This window comes from Xenia sp. Carnegie-2017, unplaced genomic scaffold, assembly GCF_021976095.1.
Source record: "Xenia sp. Carnegie-2017 unplaced genomic scaffold, XeniaSp_v1 HiC_scaffold_6, whole genome shotgun sequence".
NCBI classification, from domain to species: Eukaryota; Metazoa; Cnidaria; class Anthozoa; order Malacalcyonacea; family Xeniidae; genus Xenia; species Xenia sp. Carnegie-2017.
In genome coordinates this window covers 21,980,086-22,004,271 of record NW_025813526.1, presented here as the reverse complement: position 1 = coordinate 22,004,271, position 24,186 = coordinate 21,980,086, and the positions used below count along the sequence as shown (strand labels likewise).

The 24,186-nt window shown below is 31.4% G+C and overlaps 1 protein-coding gene across 1 annotated transcript in view; it reads left to right on the top strand.

Moving 5' to 3' along the window:
* The window catches only part of LOC124457347 (deleted in malignant brain tumors 1 protein-like), a gene marked incomplete at its 3' end in the record, with an annotated part of 30,440 nt that overhangs the window by 5,682 nt on the left and 572 nt on the right, over positions 1-24,186 (top strand). Inside the window, exons 3-5 of the mRNA XM_047007615.1 lie at positions 16,484-16,801; positions 19,169-19,486; positions 21,802-22,119. Of these exons, the coding sequence (XP_046863571.1) occupies positions 16,484-16,801; positions 19,169-19,486; positions 21,802-22,119 (954 nt within the window). The remainder of the gene's footprint in view (positions 1-16,483; positions 16,802-19,168; positions 19,487-21,801; positions 22,120-24,186) is intronic.

Here is a 24,186-nt window from a genome sequence, read left to right as displayed (position 1 = left end):
TCTGGTGTAAGATTTGGGCTTTTCGCTTCAATTATTAGCTTTAGGTAGCGCTCCATGTATTTTAGTTCTATGTGTTATAACGACTACCATTGGTAACCTGGCAAACATGTCGCTGAGTAGTAACAACCTAGCGTCAACGACGGTGTGTTACACACATAGCTACATAACTTCCTGGAAGTGTTATCTTGCCTATATTGAGTTAGATGGTATATGCCTGAACACAGGCTAAAAAATAGTCAAATAAAACAAAGTGCAAAATTTGTTTCGCCGTAATATTTTTGATGAACGTACTAAAACTACATTAAGTTACATGATAAGTTGCGTCGATTTGTAATAACTCTTTTCTATCTTTTTCGTTTTCTTACATTGAGGAAGAGCACTTACAAGTATGTTTGCTTCTTTTGTGAGGTTTTGTTGATGAAAAATTTCGTACAAGTTTAAAATGGGATCTTAGAAATTTTCAAAAACAATAAATAAATGTTTTTGTAATCAAATATTCTCTACCTCATTTTTCAAAATACCATACCCTAATATTTAAGTTACCTGAGATAAAAGCATTAAAATGTCAAATATTTCAACGTGACACGTAGGATATGCAAAGAAGAGAATTTTATTGTGTGTAATTTACTCTGAAATACATCACAGAAAATTTTTTTGTTTTGTTTTATGTCTTATGAAATCAAATCATTTTGATCTTTTTCAACAAGTACCGAGACATGTATTATTTGAAAACATTGAAGCATCATTACCACCTGGATCTACATTTTGATATGTCTTAACATTAAGAAAAGATTTCTTCAAGTTAATGCCTTTCTCAACCTCTATTGAATACTTATCATCAAGATTAACTTGGAAAGAACAGGAAAATAATCAAGTGAATGTAATGTATTAAAATCAGATTCGTCTAATTTTTTGAGCTGATTTGTGAAGGTCTTATCGGATTATTTCGTAATTTTTGTATTGTGTCAATGTTTTCATTTCATAGCAGTTTGTTTTGGCCTTTGAGTTCTAGCCCAGATTTAGTTGTGAAATGGGACAATTAACAACCGTGGGTTATGTAGCTAAATATTCTTTGTTCGAATATATGATGTCAAGAAATGCTTATTGAATTTCTTGCTGAAATTGCAACCAAAGGAAAACTAAAATTTATCAAAAGTGATAATTTAGGAGAATTTGCAGGATATGAGTTCAAATTTCTTTAAGTAATAGTCTAATCATGCAAGAGACATTGTTTATTGAGAGTTATTCGCCTTACCAAAATGGGAAGAGAGAGACTGGTCAAATTTATTCAATATGGCCAGATGGTTACCAGTAGAATTAAAATTACCAAAGTTGTTGTCAACTTGTGCAGTAATGGCATCTGCATATATTGCAAACAGGTGTAGCAATAATAGAATTGAAATAATTGCAAGTGAGGCTCTAACGAGATTTAAGTCTATTCTTACTAAAATGCATGGTTCGGTTCAATGTGTTTTTGCTAACACATACAGAATCCCAGAAAGCTCGAGCCAAGAGGTAAAAGAGGCATTTTTGCGGAATGTGATAAGAGGAGTCCAGCTTACCTAGTATATCACTAAGAAACCACGAAAATAGAGCGAGTAAGGTAAAATTTTTGATGGAGTCGATAAATTTGTCATTGACAAAATTAAAACGGATAATGAATTATGTCCATCACTTTGTACTATAAACCTGTTGCAATTCAGAGCAAGAAACTAAAAAATTGGAGGGCAAAGGTTTACGATCAAGTTGAGAACACAGGAAGGTACCCATCTAAAGTCGAAAATAAGCCAGCCAGCATAGCATAACTGCTATTACCAGTAAGCGTGCAGTTGATTAACGTTATAGATTAAATTACGTAGCAAATTCTTATTTAGAGGCGGATCAACCGAGTTAGTTTTGGTGATTACCATAAGTTATCAATGTTTATAAAGAATTATCATCTTTCGAATAAGATAAGGTTCCAAGCTTTTTTAGTGCAAATCAATATATTTGTAAAAACATCTATATTTTGTATTGCGATCTAGCGGAAGTATCTTTCTGGAAGGCGTGTCTTCTTAGAAATTGCTTCATAAATGTGAGGGACACGATCATTAAAGGCTCCGACACGAGTGGACCTTCTGTCAAGATATCTATACTGCTATCGGCATATTTAGATGACAGGGATGTTTATTTTGAGCAAGTTAAGGGTTATTTAAATTATAGGATTAAGAACCGAGAAAAGTTTGTTCACAAATTAAATACCTTGTAAGCCCCTGTGTGGTCTCAAACAAAGCGGCTGAAACTGGAATGAAACATTAAATAATTACTTGACCGTGGAAAGGTTTAGGCAATCACTCCCAGACCCTTAAGTATACTTTATGTTTGTAGATGGAGCCTTGTTGAAATATTTAAATGGTTTTACTTTCTATTTGTGAAGCAGAGTGCAAATTTTTATAACAATTATGTTGCAATTTAGGCATAGTGGAAGGAAACAGAAACTCAAAAATCAATGCAAATAACCAGGGACCAGTAAAATTAGCAATTTAAAGGACGCAACTTTTCATAAAAAGGTCTAGACACACATGGAAATCAAATATCATTTTAATAGAAGCGAAATACAACGCGGCTTAATGAGCTTAAGTTACTCTGCAAGCAAAGGCAACTTACCAAATATTTCACAAGAAGAAAACGAGTAAACATTTAGATAGGGTCGTGTTAGAAATGATTTTCAAATATCAAAAGAAGGATCTCTGATATCCTCAAAGAATAGGAAAAAGCAAATGGTTTTACTTTCTGCATGTAAAACAGAGTGTACAACTTTAGCTTGGGTGCAGTGATTTAAGCATAGTGGAAAAGAACAGTGGCGCGAAAATCAAAGCACACAACCAGGGAGCATTAATATCAGGAAGAACCAAGCTTTTCAAAAAAAAACAACGTTTAAACATATAGAAATTAAAAATCATTTTATTAGAAGCAAAGTGCAGGTAGCGCGGACAAATGAACTTAATTAATTGCCAACGAAGATAACTTAGTAAATACATTTACAATAACAAAAAGTAAAGGTAAAATAGATCATTTTCAACATTTTCTATGTAGCCAAAATGACACTGCCGTATGTATAAGTGTAATGTAAGTGTTTGCCAAGCCACGTCTTTATAATGAAATAAGGAAAGTGTAGTAATTTGTTTAATAATGTCACCCTATCATTGTGAACTTAATCTCATGATAGATTATTATCAACCAACAATGTAGCGTCCTTTATATGTAAATAACGTGTATCAGCATGTGCTTACTTGTAGTTTTTGTAGATTCTTGCAATGTAGAAGTTTTCATTGAATGTTATAAATAATTTTTTCAGCAGCAACGCGAGTCACAACAACTGTCACAAAATAAATTCACTAGCACAGTGTGAAAGAATGGATATTTACCATAGGTTTTAATAAAGGTATGTAAAACAGAGCTACAAAAGCTTTTCAAGAGTTCAGCAATATATATATATATATATGAAGTATATAAGTGAGCAAAAGTTCCATATTCGTGATCGTCCAGACTTTGTAAGCTCTGTTTGCTCAACTCAGGGTTCCATTTTTGAGATGTTGCCATTTAGTCTTACAGTAAAATATTATCACTCTTTTAAAAACCCTTAGTATTCTACAAAACTTCACCAAGTAGCTACCAGGTAGCTACAAATCTTTCTTTTCTAATCATACCTCCATTAAGAATCGACAAAATCATCACCACTACTCTGTCAAGTACTTCTCTACTGAGCTTGATGACATGATCAACCGCATATTTATGTAATCATCACAAATTTACAACGGCTTCATTTTGGTGAGAAGTTCTTCGGTATTTTCTGCACTTTTTACCCTGATTAAAAAACTGACAGGCTTGGAATTATCGCCTTCTTTACGAAATACGAGTGGGTTTTGCACGCCTAGAAGCAACACACTGTCTTTCCCCGATCTCGACATGAGTGTAGATTCATGAATGATGACGTTAAGAATAGTTTTACCCAAGGACGTATCATTACGTATTATCACCTGAATCAATATTAATGTTGTACCAAGAATTTGGCCAATCTGAAAAAATGCAAACCTAATATTCAACCAAAATAAGAAATAAAACAGCCAAAAGTGTTTCTTAGCTTGTACTTAGATTCGTTTATTCAATAATGACGTGAAATGCGTCAAGTGGGGTTCTCTTTAATACCAAAAATAATTGAGAGTTATATGTTTACTATAGTTATACGTTTAGAATAGTTAGTATAGTTGTACGTAACGTTATAAAGGAAGCTCATTTAAACTTATATAAATTTTTAATGAGCCTGCTCTGACGCAATAATAAAATTCCAAATTTTTTTGGCCATTCCGATTTAAAAGAATTCTTAGCTGGTCACGTACTAATGCATAGCACATTAGGTGAGACATACCCCGATTCTTAGATTCAAGTTATGTTCATGAATACAAAATACGATTGAATAATTATCATAGTTATGATACATAATTACTTATTTCACTTGTTAATGATAACTCAACTCAGTATTTGACTAACCAAATAAGCAGAATTGTATGGTAAGAATAAAGATTCTAAACATGACGACAAGTACGTTTAACTACTCATGAAAAGTAAAATAAATTTCAAACGCATTTTTTAAAAAAATTGTCAAATCGGGAATAAGATTTACAGAAATATAAGTTTCAAAGTTGCAGCCGACGTCAGTGCAAATTGTTCAGGATTAGACATCTCAAAAACCTTAAATATAACATAACAGCAGAAACTATCAAAAATCGTTTAAAGACAAAGAAGGGACCTTATTAATCAGAATTTTTAGAAAAATGTTCAAGAGAGAAAAATCATAAAAAAACAGCCTTACCATTGCCAAGAGAAAAACATGCAGTTAAAAAGAGACTGGAAATTCACCGGTATAGACAGGAACGAAACAAGAACGTTTGTGAATATTCATGTATTTAGCTCTTTCCGAGTGATTTCATTAAAAATTATAATCATTAACAAACAAAAAATCAGTCTGGCAGAACTAAACAGATGAACATTCCCCCCTCCTCCAATGCAGTCAACGTTCTAGATTCCTGTGCGTAGCCAACCTGCTTGTTTATAGTCCTGTTTATTGGTTTGTCTTTGTTGACTTACTTAGAAAACAATAAATTTGATAATGAAAAGAATAAGGCTTGATTGAACATATTTGTCATAATCTATGGTACGATGCAACATTTCCAAAAGTTACTTTTATTTGATTTTGAATCACCTTTTCAATTTTTTTGTAAATTTTTTCGTTTGGTCGTTTTATAACACCTCTTTATGCAATAGCCATGAAATAGCATCAGTTCTTTGTTGTTGTGCTCTTTGTTTTAAAGGCTTGTAATGATTGAGGCCTTACTTTCCTCAAAATTTGAATTCAGCCCATTTAGGCATCGCAGTTTTTGCAAACGTTCATGTCTGGCGAAGCTAGTATCTTTTCCAGCTGTTTTTTCTGGATCAAATATGGTTCATGCAACTTCTTGTAAAAAAATTTTTCTCGAAGGATTGTTTAGTAAATAAATTTTCGAAAGTATTTAGTCTGGATGATACGCTATAATTTAAGATAATGGGGACAAGTAGCAAGGCTTCACGTGCCGTCCCTGATTTCGACTGATTGCTACAACACGCGCAACACTTCCAAACTTCCAGCCCGAGTTTGGATCGCCCCTGGCGCGACAAGATATGATGATGATGATGATGATTTAAGAAAATTATTTTAGTCTATGCATTTTTTTTGCAAAGTTAAGTCAGCATCTTGAATTAACAGGCCCAAAAATTATTGATTCCATGCAAAGAAAGGATATAAAAATTGATATGCATCTGATATAAGAGTTTTTCCCAGATAATCTTATTGTTTTTAACGGCTAAGTTGTTTTTCATATGTCTTTTATTGACGAGAGTAAATCAAAATAGCAATCATCGTTCGTACACGTGATACTTCTTAGTCCTATTAGCTATGTAGGTACTAGTTATGATTTATACCTTAGCTGTTACCTTAACAATCCTATTGCCATATTTAACTAATTTTATTTGCACTAGTACTAGTACTGCTTGTCAAGCACTCATCCTTCATGTACCCTAAATGATCGTTAATTAATTGATTCTGTTAACGTTGATCAGAAATTTCCATTGACTTTGAAACTATTATTTGTGTTTGTATGTAACATGTGAAATATTGGAATTATCATTAAATGTCTCATTTACATCGCACTCAACATGTTACATTCTTAATTTAACAAATAACTAGCTCGATATGGTAACCAGCAACTAGTTTCAGTGGTCAGCGTAGATTTGTCTCCACTTATAGAAGTCGTGATTTTCCCACTCACTCAAGTATCATGTAAAAAACTTCAATTTTGGCTACTTTTTGTCGCCACTTGCTCACACTTCAAAAACAAGCGTAGTCTGTATGATTCAGGAAAGGGTTTTTATACAAAAAGTCCATTAGATACAGAGTTTAATTGAAGTTTTAAAAGTTGATTAGTTCAAATCAAATATCAAAATTTAAGACAATCATGTATGTTCTTTAATATATCACAAAATCAATTAAGAAATATTCAAAAACAACAAATGAAATGAAAAATTTCATGTTCACCTTAAAAACATTTTTATATTAGACATAAAGTTGTTTATTTAATGTACAAATTTTAAAACCTTTTTTGTCGTAAAACATTAGATACCGACGAATGTCACTCTTCTTTGTGTGGCAAAGAACACTCGTGCGTAAATATCCCAGGATCATACGAAAGCCTATGCTCGAATGGATACATTGTTTCAAATCTAAAAAGAAATGTTTCGGTAAGTTGGTCTTTCTAGATTTTATAACATATGTTGCAAGCTTACCCGGCTACATAAAAATTATCTAGAATATACAACTTCATAATGTCATTATGGTCATTTTGACAATAACATCTACCAGTTGTCTTCATAGTCCTCTATGAAATAGTGATAATATTAGTACTGTACTACATTCCAGAAAAACTTTGCTACCAGGTCTTTTCTTCATATTGCTAATAAAATGAATCAAAACAAACTTTGCTCCATTTCATGGGTTGTGATTGGTGTGACCGACCCCTGACTGTTCCTTTATACTCTCTATCCACGGTGGATAAGGTCTTTTTAGCGTCAGGAAATTATTTTTAAAAATATTTGTAAACTTTGGTAAATAATTTCATAAATTGAAGATTACATAGAAAAGTATGTTGCGTTTCATATAAAAAACAGGAAAGCATCGGTATGTTTGGTGTTAATATTAGTGTTTTGAATTACGACTTTCTTTGATGAACAAATAAAACATTTTGTTGTTGTAAAACGTTGTTATTGATAGACGCCACATCATTTTTGTTACAATGTGAGTTTACGTTAAAAACTTATTTTATGGCTCACAGAAAGTTGATCTTTATTTTATTCTATTTACGAAGACGATGTTTACTCGATCCTCCGACAGCAATTTCAGCCATTTAGGCCTCCGTCGTCTTTCTCATTTGGAACAGCTAACAAAAACTAAAAATTTATACACATTTAAACTGACATTGTAACCCTATTAATTTTAACTTTACAATGCATAATATCAAGAGAAACTTACGTACATCTGTGCAGTCTTTTCTTCAGTAAAGCAACTTAGTTTAACCTCAAATAAATTTTATCCTATAATTTTCACAAGATATGCTCTGTTCGACTTTCCTTCAGCCACACCTCAAATCTTCGTGTCGCAGCAATGTCACAATGTCGCAGTTAATAAGATACAAACATACGTAGTACGCCACAATTTATGATAGAAAAATAAAAAAGCATGTGCAGAAACTTTGCTTTTATGCATTCGGTGAAAACGAAAACTTACCTGTATGAGGATTGCAACTTATGAAAATGTAAGTCGTAAATTTTGTTGTGAAAATGTTTACGGAGGGGGGTCGCAACAATTAATGTGTCTTTTTTGTCCTTATTTTCTGCATTTTGAGAGAGGAAAGGGAATTGATACGTTGAAATGAACTAAATTTGACAAAAACATTAGAAATTAAAATCATGTGAAATGTGACGTATAGTGATAATTACCTAAGAAACTAGCCTTGTTTGAATTTGATGTACTTTGAAAAGTTTCATGCTAAGTTAGGTAAAAGGGGTTAAATCATATTATAATGAGCTATAAAAATTGAACAAAAATTGCTTAGAGACAATACTCCTTTTTTGGCTTCATATTATTTTATCTATAAACGGAAACTAACATGTAAAGTGCACATTTTTCTTTTAGTTTATAGAGACACTTGAAATAGTTGACCAATTTGAATAACGTCAACATAAACATATTTTTCCCGTGGTGTTGTTATTAGGAATTAAAGTAATTTGGTCTGTTGTTTTCAATGCAAATGGTAATTCTTCGAATTGTTGAAGCAGTATTTTTGTTGCATATTTTTTCTAACACTAAATTTCTGATATTATGGCTCTCTATCCAAAACATAATTAAAAATCATCAAAATTTGTGTCCCCGTCCCGTATATAGTTCATGTATAAAGACAATTTCCTAAGAAACTAGCATTGTTTGAAATTAATGTACTTTAGAAAGTTTCATGTAAGGTTAAGTAGAAAAGGGGCAAAACATATTATAATGAACTCTAAAAATTGAACAAAAGTTGCTTATAGACAATATTCCTTTTTTTAATTTATAGTATCTTATCTATGAGCAGACACTAACATCTGCTGTGCACATTTTTCTTTTAGTTGATAGAGACACTTGACATAGTTGACCAATTTGAATAACGTCAACATAAACATCTTTTTTCCCGGGGTGTTGTTACAAGGAATAAAATAATTTGGTCTGTTTTTTTCAATGTAAATAGTATTTCTTGGAATTGTTGAAACAATATTTTTGTTGCATATTTTTTATGACACTAAATGTCTGAAATTATGGCTCTTCATCCCAAAGATAACGAAAAGTCATCAAAATTTGTGTCCCCGTCCACAGAAAAACACTTGTCTTGTGTTGATATCAAAATTCAAAAAGCCAATATTACTATCATTTTAGGACAAGACAATTTCTACTTCAGTTATATTTTGTCTAAGCTGCTGTTTGAGAAGGATTGAAAATAACTCGCAAGAATTCAAAGGAGAAATTTCATTGATAGCCAAATTGCCTCTTCAATGGTAAGCAAAGAAAACATAAAGAAAACCTAAAATTCAGAGCTTATCACATAATTTAAGAACAATAGCTCTTATGGATTAAACTTCCTTATCAAGACCATACATTTCATTTATCATAGTCATATTTATACGTAATCCAACAGATAATCTAACACAATATTTATCTTATAAAATACTTAAAGCATTAAGAAGCACTTTTGTATGTTTTTTTAAACATTTTCTGTAGTTTAGAGTAGCACAGCCATGCATCATATATACATAGCTGCCATTTGGTAAATTGACTAGTCTAAAATTCTTTAAAAAATTTTACCGTTTCGCAAATCTCTTTATCATTTCATATTTATCCTTATGATGAAAACAAAAACGAATTGATTAATCACAACCAACGATCAAGTTGTACTAATTGATATTTAGGAATGTCTGGAAATGTATTAAATCATAATTACATTGATTCGCCATAGGAAATAGTAAGCTAAAACTTGAATGCATGTGAGATAAAGAATACTTGATTGAACATTAAACCGGTAATTTATGATTGAAGGAAATGTTAAAGAAAGAGAGGTACATAAATCAACAAATTAAAATGGCGCAAATCATCATCAAACATCAATACCGAAGTCATTATAAAGAGCAAGAAGTACATGCAGAGCAAATGATACATTTCTTGGCTCTTGTTTGTTCTTGTTTGTTCTATGTTTCTTGCTTCTTCTGCAACAATCATTCAATTTTGCAAGAATATTGAAACAAAATATTTGAACAAGTAGGAATTTTTTAATACTGCAAAGTTACATTCCTCTATTTAGCTTTTTAGACTTTCTTTACTTTAGCAGCTCTGTTAAACTGCTCATAAATTTCATTTAACTCAGAACTTATATAATTAGGAGAGTCGAACTTCTTTATACAACTAACAGATGTTGTAAAGCAGAATATCATGTATTGCTTAAAGGGCCTCCCTTTCTGTAACTAGACGGCATGTAGTTACAGAGACAAACGAGTCTATTAAACACTAAGCAACAGACTATTTTGCATTTAATTTTGCTGGCTTAGTTAACAATACGTTTTTCCCATTCATCTGGTAAACTGAGTTAGCATAAGCAAATTTGAAATCAACCGATTTTAAATTTTTTGTAAACTGCTCTTGGTGAATTTCATAATTTGCGTCATTTCCTTATAGTGGACATTAAAATGTATTATTTCTTTCTATGCTTTCGTTTCCTAGAAACCTTATATCTATTTATTCACAAAACTTTCTATGCTGGTAGAACCTACTTATATGAATTGTTGTAAGCATGAGTCGTTATAATGAACAATTTGCCTAATCTATTGCAACAATATTCAATCATCATCAATTTTCTGAAAGCAAACGTAAAAATACTTTTTGGAGAAGGAAGTTAAAATGTTACATAATTATAGAAATCAATACTTGATTTATACATCCCCCAAAAAGTGACAAACAAACTGATTATATGATTATATTGATGATAAGCCTTTCATAAATAAAGTAAATGTTTCACTACGAAAGCTTTAAAGAAATTAGTAATCGTCCACCTTCTAATAAATAGAAAATAAAGATGATATCAAGCTCAACAAAAGTGTTTCTTGGTTGATTGATTGATTAAACTTTATTAAAAGAGGGTAACACGTGACACAACAAGTGTGAAAAACTTGTGGCCCTCAAACTAACAAACTACGAGATTAATTACAATTTAAAAACCAGAATTACACAAGACTAAAAATACTAAAAAACTAAATAATAAATTATTCTATGAGCATATCTGAATTAGCTTTATCATAAAGTTTCTTTTTAAAAAGTGTAGCTGATGAAAGTTTACGCATAGTAAGAGGTAAACTGTTCCAAAATCGACTTGCAGTAGCAGCAAAAGATCGCCCACCATCTTGGGACTCTCATAATCCTGTCTATTAGTGTACAAATAGTAAATGGTAATGACGACATATCAATCTGCAAGAAAAGCTTAGAGACATTAAAAGACAACGTAAAAGAATGGATGGAAACTTGCGTTGATAAAAATGGCAATGACGATAACACAACTGCATGCAAGGAAGTAAAACAATACAACAAAGAAATGATGCAAATGCAAACAGAAATGTGTTTCTACAAAGGTATATTGATTGAATTTGACAAATTTTCATAGTTTCTTGTTCATAGCACCAAAAACAATATTCAACAATAATAGGTAGAAGTTATGCAGCCAATCTAATTTCAGTTATTAGTAATATTTCTACAGTGAAAAATTCTTTCTAAAAATACTTATTCTGGTCTTTCACAAAATTTTATGATCGTAAAGTCTATAAAAATTTGCATTTTTTTTAATCCACTCGCATCGTTGTTACTTATAGTTTTTTATTATTTATTTAGATGTTTATCCAAAGCCATATTTGATTATTATGAGCTTCGATAAAGTATACTCTGTCGATTCTATTACTGGAGATATTCATGTCAGCACTATTAATGGATCCAGTAAGAATAAATTTGACCATGCATCAAAATATAATGACATAGAAATTGATGTAGTTGAGAATGTACTTTACTACATTGATGACAAAGACATCAAACGGGGAAATTTTGACTTAACTAGAAACGAAGTTTTTGCGAAAAATGTTTCTGTTCATGATATTACAGTTGACTGGATTGGTCGTCGTATCTTTTACATTGACGACACGAACATTATCTACCAAATTCATTTGGAAAAGAAAATTACAAGTGTTATGAGGCTTCAACCAGGCTTACAATTTTCCAGCATTGCATTTGACTCAAAACATGGGTAAGGCGATATTGAAATTTTTTTATTTACTTGTAAGCGTAATCAATGTCAATCTATTGGAGGGTTTTCTTAAGTAAGGTAAGAGTTTTTATTATTAGAGACGGCATTTTAATTTAATAGAAAAGTTGAATTTTTGAAGTCCGTATCATGGCCTGTTATTTAGAGGTACAAGAATAAAAAAAAATATTGATTTTCGAGGGAAATCAAAACTCGCTTTTACCCAAGGGAGCAAATATTAAGTATTTTTTTGTGTATAAAGAAACAAACGTCATATATTTCGACGGCTTTTCAATAAAATCAACTGGATTTGGCCAGCAATATTTTATTGCGTGACTATGAGGCATTTCAAACCAACTGAAAGGATGAGCTCAGCTCGTGTGATTATACAGCACACATGCAGTAGAAAATAACATGCAGATCCTGAAATTGCAAAAATCGACAGCGATATTTATGTTGAGCAAACAAAAAGCTTTGAGAAATATGTAACAACGGAGGGATCAATGTTTATAATTGATGAAGTCGTTAAATAAAATAAAACAGACCGATAGAAACAGCAATAAAATATTAAATAATTACTTTACCGATGAAACTTTGGTCAAATACTCACAGAATATTGGTTTGCCACAACCAAAAACAAAAAAGTAGTCCAACTTCACTGTGCAACTTGGTGTTGTACATTTAATAAGATTACTGGCTTCGGCTGGCCACCTAAGAGCGCTTTTCTTTAGCAGAAAATGCAATTTGCTTGACACCTCCATGGTAATCATATGCTTAATAAGATATGCCCTACACAAAAGATTTCAACAGATTGGGAGCATTGTTTGTTGCTTTGCTGTGCCCTTTCATATACTGTGCAACAATCTCAATACGAAATAGCAATAAAGTTTTACAAAAAATTCACGAAGGTGGTGAACGTCAAAAACTTCAACCTTTCGTTTTTTATTGAAGATAAAAAAACTGCGCACATTCCCACGTAGTTACATCAAAAATATAAAAAAGAATTTTAGTTTTCAAAAAATGTGGCAATTTAGAAAAAAATCAGTACATCAAGTTTATAGTTTTTCAAGCCTTCTTTTAACTTGCATTGAATGGCGGAGTATATTGAAAAGTCAAGAGTTGCAAATTAAGTGTCTGCACACTACCCTGTAATAAATCCAATCACACATCCAATCAAATCACGGGATTGGAAAATCGCTCCAATACCTTTAGTTCATGCAGTGTTTCTTAGTGTAATTGATGCAAACGTTAGATCTGTAGTTGCTCAACTGATGATGAATCTGAAGATAATAATCACTTTAGAGATTAAAAAGAAATTGTCTGAAAAGCCTGTGAAGCGAGAACTTTCTGAATATGTTTTAATTAATTTACAAATTTAAAAATATTTCCTCTTCTAACGATTCCTATGAACTCTCCATTCATGAGAGCCTTCTAATTAATAAATACAAGTCTTCACTCATCGTTCAAGAAAGTTCCGTTGCACTTAACCTCTCTTATGGTCAGTATATTTTATATTTTACTTCACAACTTCTTTATCATGTATTCCATTTTGCACCGCCTCCTTAATACATAATTTAACACCTTTTGTAAATACAATATCTTGTTTTAACATCTCATTATAAATTATAATTTGACTGAATATGTCTTGAGTTAGGACGAAACGTCGGTATAAATTCCATTTTACAACTTTTGGTCTATTTCTATGGCTCTAATTAAAACTTTATGTTGGGCATTAATTTTTATCATATTACAAGAAAAAATTAATTTTCACGAACACAAAAAACCAAAAGAACGTAAGTATATACGAGAAAGTTTTTAAAGACTTCGGGGCAAGGTGAAATGAACGACAAGAAGACATGGACTTTACTGTTACTCAAATGAGAAATATATTTAAGAAATGTATAAGAGAATGCAATAAGCTGCGATGATAATCAAAACTGCCAGTTGCATCAAACATTTTCGATAAAGTAAGGGCCATAGTGTTCAAGCAGTTTTTGCAGCTAGTCTAATCAAGAGAATCTTAAAAACAGTTGATCTTTTCCTGTTAGCTACAATAGCTTTATGTTGCTATATTATCAAATTTCATGAATATGTTCCATTAAACCGTCTATATATGAAAGTAGTTCTGAATACTTTGACAACATCTTTGTCTAAATTGAAAAAATCTATCTTTCCTTTTATGTATATATTAGCCTGTTTATTGTTTATGTATTTCATTACGTATAGAGAAAACTAATGTACAAAACAAATGTTTTTATTAAGGTATCTATTCTTGGCAGAAAGTACTGAAGTTTTCTTATGGTTATGGAGCATGACTGCGAATAAACATGATATTTTTTCAGTTTCACTTCAATCAATAGCACATGATCTAACGCTTGACATGGCTAAAGAGAAGATTTATTGGCGAGTTTCAAACGGAAATGTTTTTTCTTGTGATTACTACTCCCATGATGTAATTGATTTTGGAACTTCAGGAGGTCCCATGGCAGTATTTAAAGATTTCATTTATATCATAAATAGTGTCGGACGAAGTGTCGTTAGTGTCCATAACACAACAGATCAACGTACGAGGCGTAAATATTTTCTTCCTGTAAACAACGGTTATCTTGATTTGGCTGTAGCTATGCACAGTATCACTCCTGACTCAAACGGTAGTTAAATATTTACTTATTTGACATAACAAACTAAGACTTGCAAAAACTCTCACGCTAATGTACTTAAAATTGAAAGACGTTAAAAAGTGTAAAGTTACAATGCCTTATTAAACGGTTGTTCTTCCTTCCAAAATTATAGAAAATTTGATTAACATTAAGTTCAAAGTGCAAAGTGTCTAATCTGGATGTTTTTGCCGTTTGTCTATTCTTGCCAAATTTGTTGAGTGTTAAATTTATATCTTTATTGTTTCTTACATCATTTCGAAAATCACTCTGGCTTGTAATCAATTTTAAATAAGAAAAAAATTCATGAAAATAGAATGAAAGACAAAAACGTTCAATTTGAGCATGTTGTGCAGTGAGCTTAATATTTATCAAATCTTCTAAATATTTAGTACATTGCAAAACAGAGTTCAAACTTTTAAATCTTTGGATTAAACTAGATTGAAAGTTTTCATTTTCTTTCTGCATGCAGTTCAAAGTGAGGCAATTACGAAGTACTCTCATGGTTTTCGAGATTAAATCTTAATTCATTTTACTTTTAAATAATCAAGACAAGACAATGCCAAAATACATGAGCTTTGGCACATTTTGTTAGAAATATTGATGAATTGACAATTTCCTGAACATTTTTTAATTATCTAACTTCTTTAGATACATCCTTTATAGTATCCCGAACAGCCAGCAAATCTGTTAATACTCTGTAAATTTTCAACATTTATTTAATTGTTTTGTTTTTACGATATTCGTGAACACCAAAGATACCAACAATACATCACAAATTTCCTAGCTGGGTACGTCATAGTGGATACTGAATGACAAATTGTGTTCTTTGAGAAAGAACATGTTTTCTTTTTAAATCCATAGTTGATTTTATTTTTAATTTTATTATTCTATATAGCAACAAACACTTTTCGACTTCCTTTATGTGGACCAAACACTTACTATCGTAAAATTAATGGATCATTAAACTGCACGTGTATGAAAGGATACTCAGGAGAATGTAACTCGTGCCAGGGTATGGATTTATAACTAAACAAACACAACTTGTTCCACAAGGACATAATTAAACATAACCTAGTATATCTATGCCCATAAAAAGATGAAGTAATACCAGAGAAAAAGGACCGCCTATTGAACAAATTTACCGTGGAGAAATGTGATAATCCTTATATTGTTTGTTTTGTTACGATTTTTACATTAATTATGGCTTTTTAAAGCTGCAGGCTTTAGCTTATATAGCTCCATTAGAATTTTTTTGCATATTAAAAAGGAGCATCTCCAAATTAACGCTGCAGTGTAATTTTATGTCTTTTAATGTCGTGCTGTCTATCTTAACAATTTATTTTTAATTTATTTTTAACTAACCGTTAAGGTTCAGCTTAAAGCCATGCCTAGAGAGCACCAAAAACGTATTTATGAATAAGTAAAAAGACTGTTATTTTAAAAATACGATATAGTTTTCCACGTTGTAAGCGAAGAGTATATGTGAACAATTTACTTTTATTTTTTGCTTGTTTCAACAAGTTATGGGGCAGTGTTGCCATATGGCAATAAAATCAAATGATTGAATGGAAAACTAATGGGAGAATTCGCAATTTAAAGTGTTAATAAGATATTTATATTACAAAAAGAAATGAGGACTGATCTAAATAAAAAATTATTTAGACTCATGAAAGTCAAACAGTGTCTACTTGTCTAAAACGTTTTGATATTGTACTCATGTAATATTTTTCATCAATTTTTTGTTACTAATTCAATTCATTAATTTCGCCTTAGAAGATTTTACAATGGCATCTAACATATTATAATACTTTATATATATACATGTAACTTAGAATATTTCGGAGTTCAGAATTCTATGTTTTGCAATATCTCTTTATTTTCTCTTTTTATCAGTTATTAACTCTGTTAGACTTCGGGGACCAGAAATTTCTATTGGCAAAGGTCGTGTAGAAGTATTTTACAATGGAGAATGGGGAACAATTTGTGATGATGGCTGGGATATAAACGATGCTACAGTTGTTTGTCGACAACTTGGTTATGACAATGGTGTCAAGGCTTTACTAGGAGGTAAAGTTCCTTATGGCAGTGGAACAATATGGTTGGATGAAGTTTCTTGTGAAGGAAATGAAAATATTATTTCGAGTTGCTCACATAGAGGATGGGGATCACATAATTGTGGACATGATGAAGATGTTGGTGTACAATGTTCAGGTTTGTTTGTACATTATTTACTTTTTTGTACAAAGATGATAAACTGAATTATTTGGGGGATCCTCAATGATGAACTTAAGATTTAATATGATTTAATAATACTGAAACAGATATTGCCAAATGCCTTAAGTATAAACACAGCTTCGGACATAAATTAACCAAATAAACACAACTCGTTTCACGAGTACATAATTAAACATAACCAATTTTATGAATGCCCAGAGAATGATGCCACATTAACAGAGAAATTGGGCAGTCCATTGGCCAACTTTTCCTTGGAGGAATATGATAATCCTTAAATTATCAGTTTTGTTACGATTGTTTACATTCATTATAGCTATTTAAAGCTGTATGCTGTAGCTTATGATGCTCCATTAAAATTTTTTTGCACATTAATAAGGAGCATCTCCAAATTTACACTGCAGTGTAATTTTATGTCTTGTAATGGCGTGCTGTCTATCTTAAGAATTCATTTTAAATTCGTTTTAACTGACCGTTAAGATTTAGCTAAAGCCATACCTAGAGAGCACCAGAAACATACTTCTCAATAATTAAAAAGACAGTTATTTATAAAATGCGATAAAGATTCCCACGTTTTAAACGAAGAGTATGAGTGAACTATTTACACTTTATTTTTTGCCTGGATCAACAAGTTATGGGGTAGTTTTTACATATTGCAATATAATGAAATGATTGAATGGGAAACCAAAGGGGAAAGTTCGCAAGTTAACCGGTTAAGAACTTACTTATATTACATAAAGAAATGAGGACTGGTCTAAATAAAAGTTTTTTCGACTCATGAAAGTCAAATAGTGTGTCTGATGGTCCAAAACGTTTTGATATTGTACTTATGTAAGTTTTTTTATCAAATTTTTGTTACTAATTTAAATGATTAATTTCGCACAAGAATATTTTACAATGGCACCTAACATAACAGGATACTTTATATATAAACATGTAACTTAGAATATTTTGGAGTGAAGACTTCTATGTTTGGCAATATCTCTTTATTTTCTTTTTTTATCAGTTAACAACTCTGTTAGACTTTGGGGACCAGAAAGTTCTATTGGCAGAGGTCGTGTGGATATATTTTACAATGGAGAATGGGGAACAATTTGTGATGATGGCTGGGATTTAAACGATGCTAAAGTTGTTTGTCGACAACTTGGTTATGACTATGCTGGCAGGGCTTTACTAGGAGGTAATGTTCCACATGGCAGTGGAAGAATATGGTTAGACGAAGTTCGTTGTGTAGGAAATGAAAATAATATTTCGAGTTGTTCACATAGTGGATGGGGATCACATAATTGTACACATGATGAAGATGCTGGTATACAATGTTCAGGTTTGTTTCTACATTATTTACATTTATTTACAAAGATAATAAACTGAATTATTTGAAGGATCCTCAATGATTAATCGAAACATTTAATATGATTTTCAAATACTGAAACAATATTGACAAATTCCTTAAGTATAAACACAGCTTCGGGCGTAAATTAACCATATAAACACAACTCGTTCCACGAGGACATAATTAAACATAACCTATATTATGATTGCCCATAGAAAGATTCGATAATACTCGAGAAAAAGGGCAGTCCATTGACCAAATTTTCCGTGGAGGAATGTAATAATCCTTAAATTATCTGTTTTTTTACGATTGTTTACTTTATTATACTTTTTAAAGCTGTAGGCTGTAGCTTCTAAAGGTTATTAAAATTTTTTTTATCATATTTAACAGAAGCATCTCAAATTAACACTGAGTGTAATTTTATGTCTTTAATGTCGTGCTGTCTATCTTAAGAATTCATTTTTAATTTGTTTTTAGCTGACCGTTAAGGTTCATCTAAAGCCATGCCTAGAGAGCACCTGAAACGTATTTCTGAATAATTAAAAAGACAGTTATTTTAAAAATACGATATAGTTTTCCACGTTGTAAGCGAAGAGTCTATGTGAACAATTTACTTTTTACTTTTTTGCTTGTTTCAACAAGTTATGGGTCAGTGTTGCCATATGGCAATAAAATCAAATGATTGAATGGAAAACTAATGGGAACATTCGCAAGTTAAAGTGTTAATAAGATATTTATATTACAAAAAGAAATGAGGACTGATCTAAATAAAAATTATTTAGACTCATGAAAGTCAAATAGTGTCTACTTGTCTAAAACGTTTTGATATTGTACTCATGTAAGTTTTTTTATCAATTTTTTGTTACTAATTTAATTCATTAATTTCGCCTAAGAAGATTTTACAATGGCATCTAACATATTAGGATACTTTATATGTATACATGTAACTTAGAATATTTCGGAGTTGAGACTTCTATGTTTTGCATTATCTCTTGATTTTCTTTTTTTATCAGTTATCAACTCTGTTAGACTTCGGGGACCAGAAAGTTCTATTGGCAAAGGTCGTGTAGAAGTATTTTACAATGGAGAATGGGGAACAATTTGTGATGATGGCTGGGATTTAAACGATGCTAAAGTTGTTTGTCGACAACTTGGTTATGACTATGCTGGCAGGGCTTTAATAGGACGTAATGTTCCACATGGCAGTGGAAGAATATGGTTAGACGACGTTCAATGTGTAGGAAATGAAAGTAATATTTCGAGTTGTTCACATAGAGGATGGGGATTGCATAATTGTAAACATTATGAAGATGCTGGTGTACAATGTTCAGGTTTGTATGTACATTATTTACCTTTTTATAGAAAGATGATAAACTTAAATATTTGAGGGATCTTCAAATAGATTTGACAAATGCCTGTATAAACACAGCTTCGGACGTAAATTAACCAAATAAACACAACTCGTTCCACGAGTACATAATTAAACATAACCAATTTTATGATTGCCCAGAGAAAGATTCGACAATACCAGAGAAAATGGGCAGTCCATTGGCCAACTTTTCCTTGGAGGAATATGATAATCCTTAAATTATCAGTTTTGTTACGATTGTTTACATTCATTATAGCTATTTAAAGCTGTATGCTGTAGCTTATGATGCTCCATTAAAATTTTTGCACATTAATAAGGAGCATCTCCAAATTTACACTGCAGTGTAATTTTATGTCTTGTAATGGCGTGCTGTCTATCTTAAGAATTCATTTTAAATTCGTTTTAACTGACCGTTAAGATTTAGCTAAAGCCATACCTAGAGAGCACCAGAAACATATTTCTCAATAATTAAAAGACAGTTATTTTAAAATGCGATAAAGATTCCCGTTTTAAACGAAGAGTATGAGTGAACTATTTACTCTTTATTTTTGCCTGTATCAACAAGTTATGGGTTAGTTTTGCCATATTGCAATAAAATGAAATGATTGAATGGGAAACCAATGGGGAAAGTTCGCAAGTTAACGGGTTAAGAACTTATTTATATTACATAAATAAATGAGGACTGGTCTAAATAAAATTTTTTTTCGACTCGTGAAAGTCAAATAGTGTGTCTGATGGTCCAAAACGTTTTGATATTGTACTTATGTAAGTTTTTTTTATCAAATTTTTGTTACTAATTTAAATGATTAATTTCGCACAAGAATATTTTACAATGGCACCAACATAACAGGATACTCTATATATAAACATGTAACTTAGAATATTTTGGAGTGAAGACTTCTATGTTTTGCAATATCTCTTTATTTTCTTTTTTTATCAGTTATCAACTCTGTTAGACTTCGGGGACCAGAAAGTTCTATTGGCAGAGGTCGTGTGGATGTATTTTACAATGGAGAATGGGGAACAATTTGTGATGATGGCTGGGATTTAAACGATGCTAAAGTTGTTTGTCGACAACTTGGTTATGACTATGCTGGCAGGGCTTTACTAGGAGGTAATGTTCCACATGGCAGTGGAAGAATATGGTTAGACGAAGTTCGTTGTGTAGGAAATGAAAATAATATTTCGAGTTGTTCACATAGTGGATGGGGATCACATAATTGTACACATGATGAAGATGCTGGTATACAATGTTCAGGTTTGTTTCTACATTATTTACATTTATTTACAAAGATAATAAACTGAATTATTTGAAGGATCCTCAATGATTAATCGAAACATTTAATAAGATTTTCAAATACTGAAACATTTTTGACAAATTCCTTATGTATATACACAGCTTCGGACGTAAATTAACCATATAATCACAACTCGTTCCACGAGGACATAATTAAACATAACCTATTTTATGATTGCCCGTAGAAAGATTAGATAATACTCGAGAAAAAGGGCAGTCCATTGACCAAATTTTCCGTGGAGGAGTGTAATAATCCGAAAATTATTTGTTTTTTTTACGATTGTTTACATTCATTATATGTTTTCTAAAGCTATAGGCTGTAGCTTATAAAGGTCCATTAAAATTTTTTTGCATATTTTACAGAAGCATCTCCAAATTAACACTGAGTGTAATTTTATGTCTTTTAATGTCGTGCTGTCTATCTTAAGAATTCATTTTTAATTTGTTTTTAACTGACCGTTAAGGTTCAGCTAAAGCCATGCCTAGAGAGCACCAGAAACTTATTTCTGAATAATTAAAAAGACAGTTATTTTAAAATACGATATAGTTTTCCACGTTGTAAGCGAAGAGTCTATGTGAACAATTTACTTTTTATTTTTGCTTGTTTCAACAAGTTATGGGCAGTGTTGCCATATGGCAATAAAATCAAATGATTGAATGGAAAACTAATGGGAACATTCGCAAGTTAAAGTGTTAATAAGATATTTATATTACAAAAGAAATGAGGACTGATCTAAATAAAAATTATTTAGACTCATGAAAGTCAAATAGTGTCTACTTGTCTAAAACGTTTTGATATTGTACTCATGTAAGTTTTTATCAATTTTTGTTACTAATTTAATTCATTAATTTCGCCTAAGAAGATTTTACAATGGCATCTAACATATTAGGATACTTTATATGTATACATGTAACTTAGAATATTTCGGAGTTGAGACTTCTATGTTTTGCATTATCTCTTGATTTTCTTTTTTTATCAGTTATCAACTCTGTTAGACTTCGGGGACCAGAAAGTTCTATTGGCAAAGGTCGTGTAGAAGTATTTTACAATGGAGAATGGGGAACAATTTGTGATGATGGCTGGGATATAAACGATGCTAAAGTTGTTTGTCGACAACTTGGTTATGACTATTATTTCAGGGCTTTACTAGGAGGTAATGTTCCACATGGCAGTGGAAGAATATGGTTAGACGACGTTCAATGTGTAGGAAATGAAAGTGATATTTCGAGTTGTTCACATACAGTATGGGGATTGCATAATTGTAGACATAATGAAGATGCTGGTGTACAATGTTCAGGTTTGTATGTACATTATTTACATTTTATACACAGATGATTAACTGAATTATTTGAGGGATGTTCAATGATTAATTGAAACATTCAACATGATTTTATAATACTGAAATAGATATTGACAAATGCCTTAAGTATAAACACAGCTTCGGACGTAAATTAACCAAATAAACACAACTCGTTCCACGAATGCATAATTAAACATAACCAATTTTATCATTGCCCAGAGAAAGATTCGACAATACCAGAGAAAATGGGCAGTCCATTGGCAAAGTTTTCCTTGGAGGAATATGATAATCCTTAAATTATCAGTTTTGTTACGATTGTTTACATTCATTATAGCTATTTAAAGCTGTATGCTGTAGCTTATGATGCTCCATTGAAATTTTTTTGCACGTTAATAAGGAGCATCTCCAAATTTACACTGCAGTGTAATTTTATGTCTTGTAATGGCGTGGTGTCTATCTTAAGAATTCATTTTTAAATTCGTTTTTCTTACTGACCGTTAAGATTTAGCTAAAGACATACCTAGAGAGCACCTGAAACATACTTCTCAATAATTAAAAAGACAGTTATTTTAAAATGCGATAAAGATTCCACGTTTTAAACGAAGAGTATGAGTGAACTATTTACTCTTTATTTTTGCCTGTATCAACAAGTTATGGGTAGTTTTGCCATATTGCAATAAAATGAAATGATTGAATGGGAAACCAATGGGGAAAGTTCGCAAGTTAACGGGTTAAGAACTTATTTATATTACATAAAGAAATGAGGACTGGTCTAAATAAAAATTTTTTTCGACTCATGAAAGTCAAATAGTGTGTCTGATGGTCCAAAACGTTTTGATATTGTACTTATGTAAGTTTTTATCAAATTTTGTTACTAATTTAAATCATTAAATTCGCACAAGAATATTTTACAATGGCACCCAACATAACAGGAGACTTTATATATAAACATGTAACTTAGAATATTTTGGAGTGAAGACTTCTATGTTTTGCAATATCTCTTTATTTTCTTTTTATCAGTTATCAACTCTGTTAGACTTCGGGGACCAGAAAGTTCTATTGGCAGAGGTCGTGTGGATGTATTTTACAATGGAGAATGGGGAACAATTTGTGATGATGGCTGGGATTTAAACGATGCTAAAGTTGTTTGTCGACAACTTGGTTATGACTATGCTGGCAGGGCTTTACTAGGAGGTAATGTTCCACATGGCAGTGGAAGAATATGGTTAGACGAAGTTCGTTGTGTAGGAAATGAAAATAATATTTCGAGTTGTTCACATAGTGGATGGGGATCACATAATTGTACACATGATGAAGATGCTGGTATACAATGTTCAGGTTTGTTTCTACATTATTTACATTTATTTACAAAGATAATAAACTGAATTATTTGAAGGATCCTCAATGATTAATCGAAACATTTAATATGATTTTCAAATACTGAAACAATATTGACAAATTCCTTAAGTATAAACACAGCTTCGGACGTAAATTAACCATATAAACACAACTCGTTCCACGAGGACATAATTAAACATAACCTATTTTATGATTGCCCATAGAAAGATTCGATAATACTCGAGAAAAGGGCAGTCCATTGACCAAATTTTCCGTGGAGGAATGTAATAATCCTTAAATTATCTGTTTTTACGATTGTTTACATTCATTATAGCTTTTAAAGCTGTAGGCTGTAGCTTATAAAGGTTATTAAAATTTTTTTAACATATTTAACAGAAGCATCTCCAAATTAACACTGAGTGTAATTTTATGTCTTTAGTGTCGTGCTGTCTATCTTAAGAATTCATTTTAATTTGTTTTAACTGACCGTTAAGGTTCAGCTAAAGCCATGCCTAGAGAGCACCAGAAACGTATTTCTGAATAATTAAAAGACAGTTATTTTAAAAATACGATATAGTTTTCCACGTTGTAAGCGAAGAGTCTATGTGAACAATTTACTTTTTATTTTTGCTTGTTTCAACAAGTTATGGGCAGTGTTGCCATATGGCAATAAAATCAAATGATTGAATGGAAAACTAATGGGAACATTCGCAAGTTAAAGTGTTA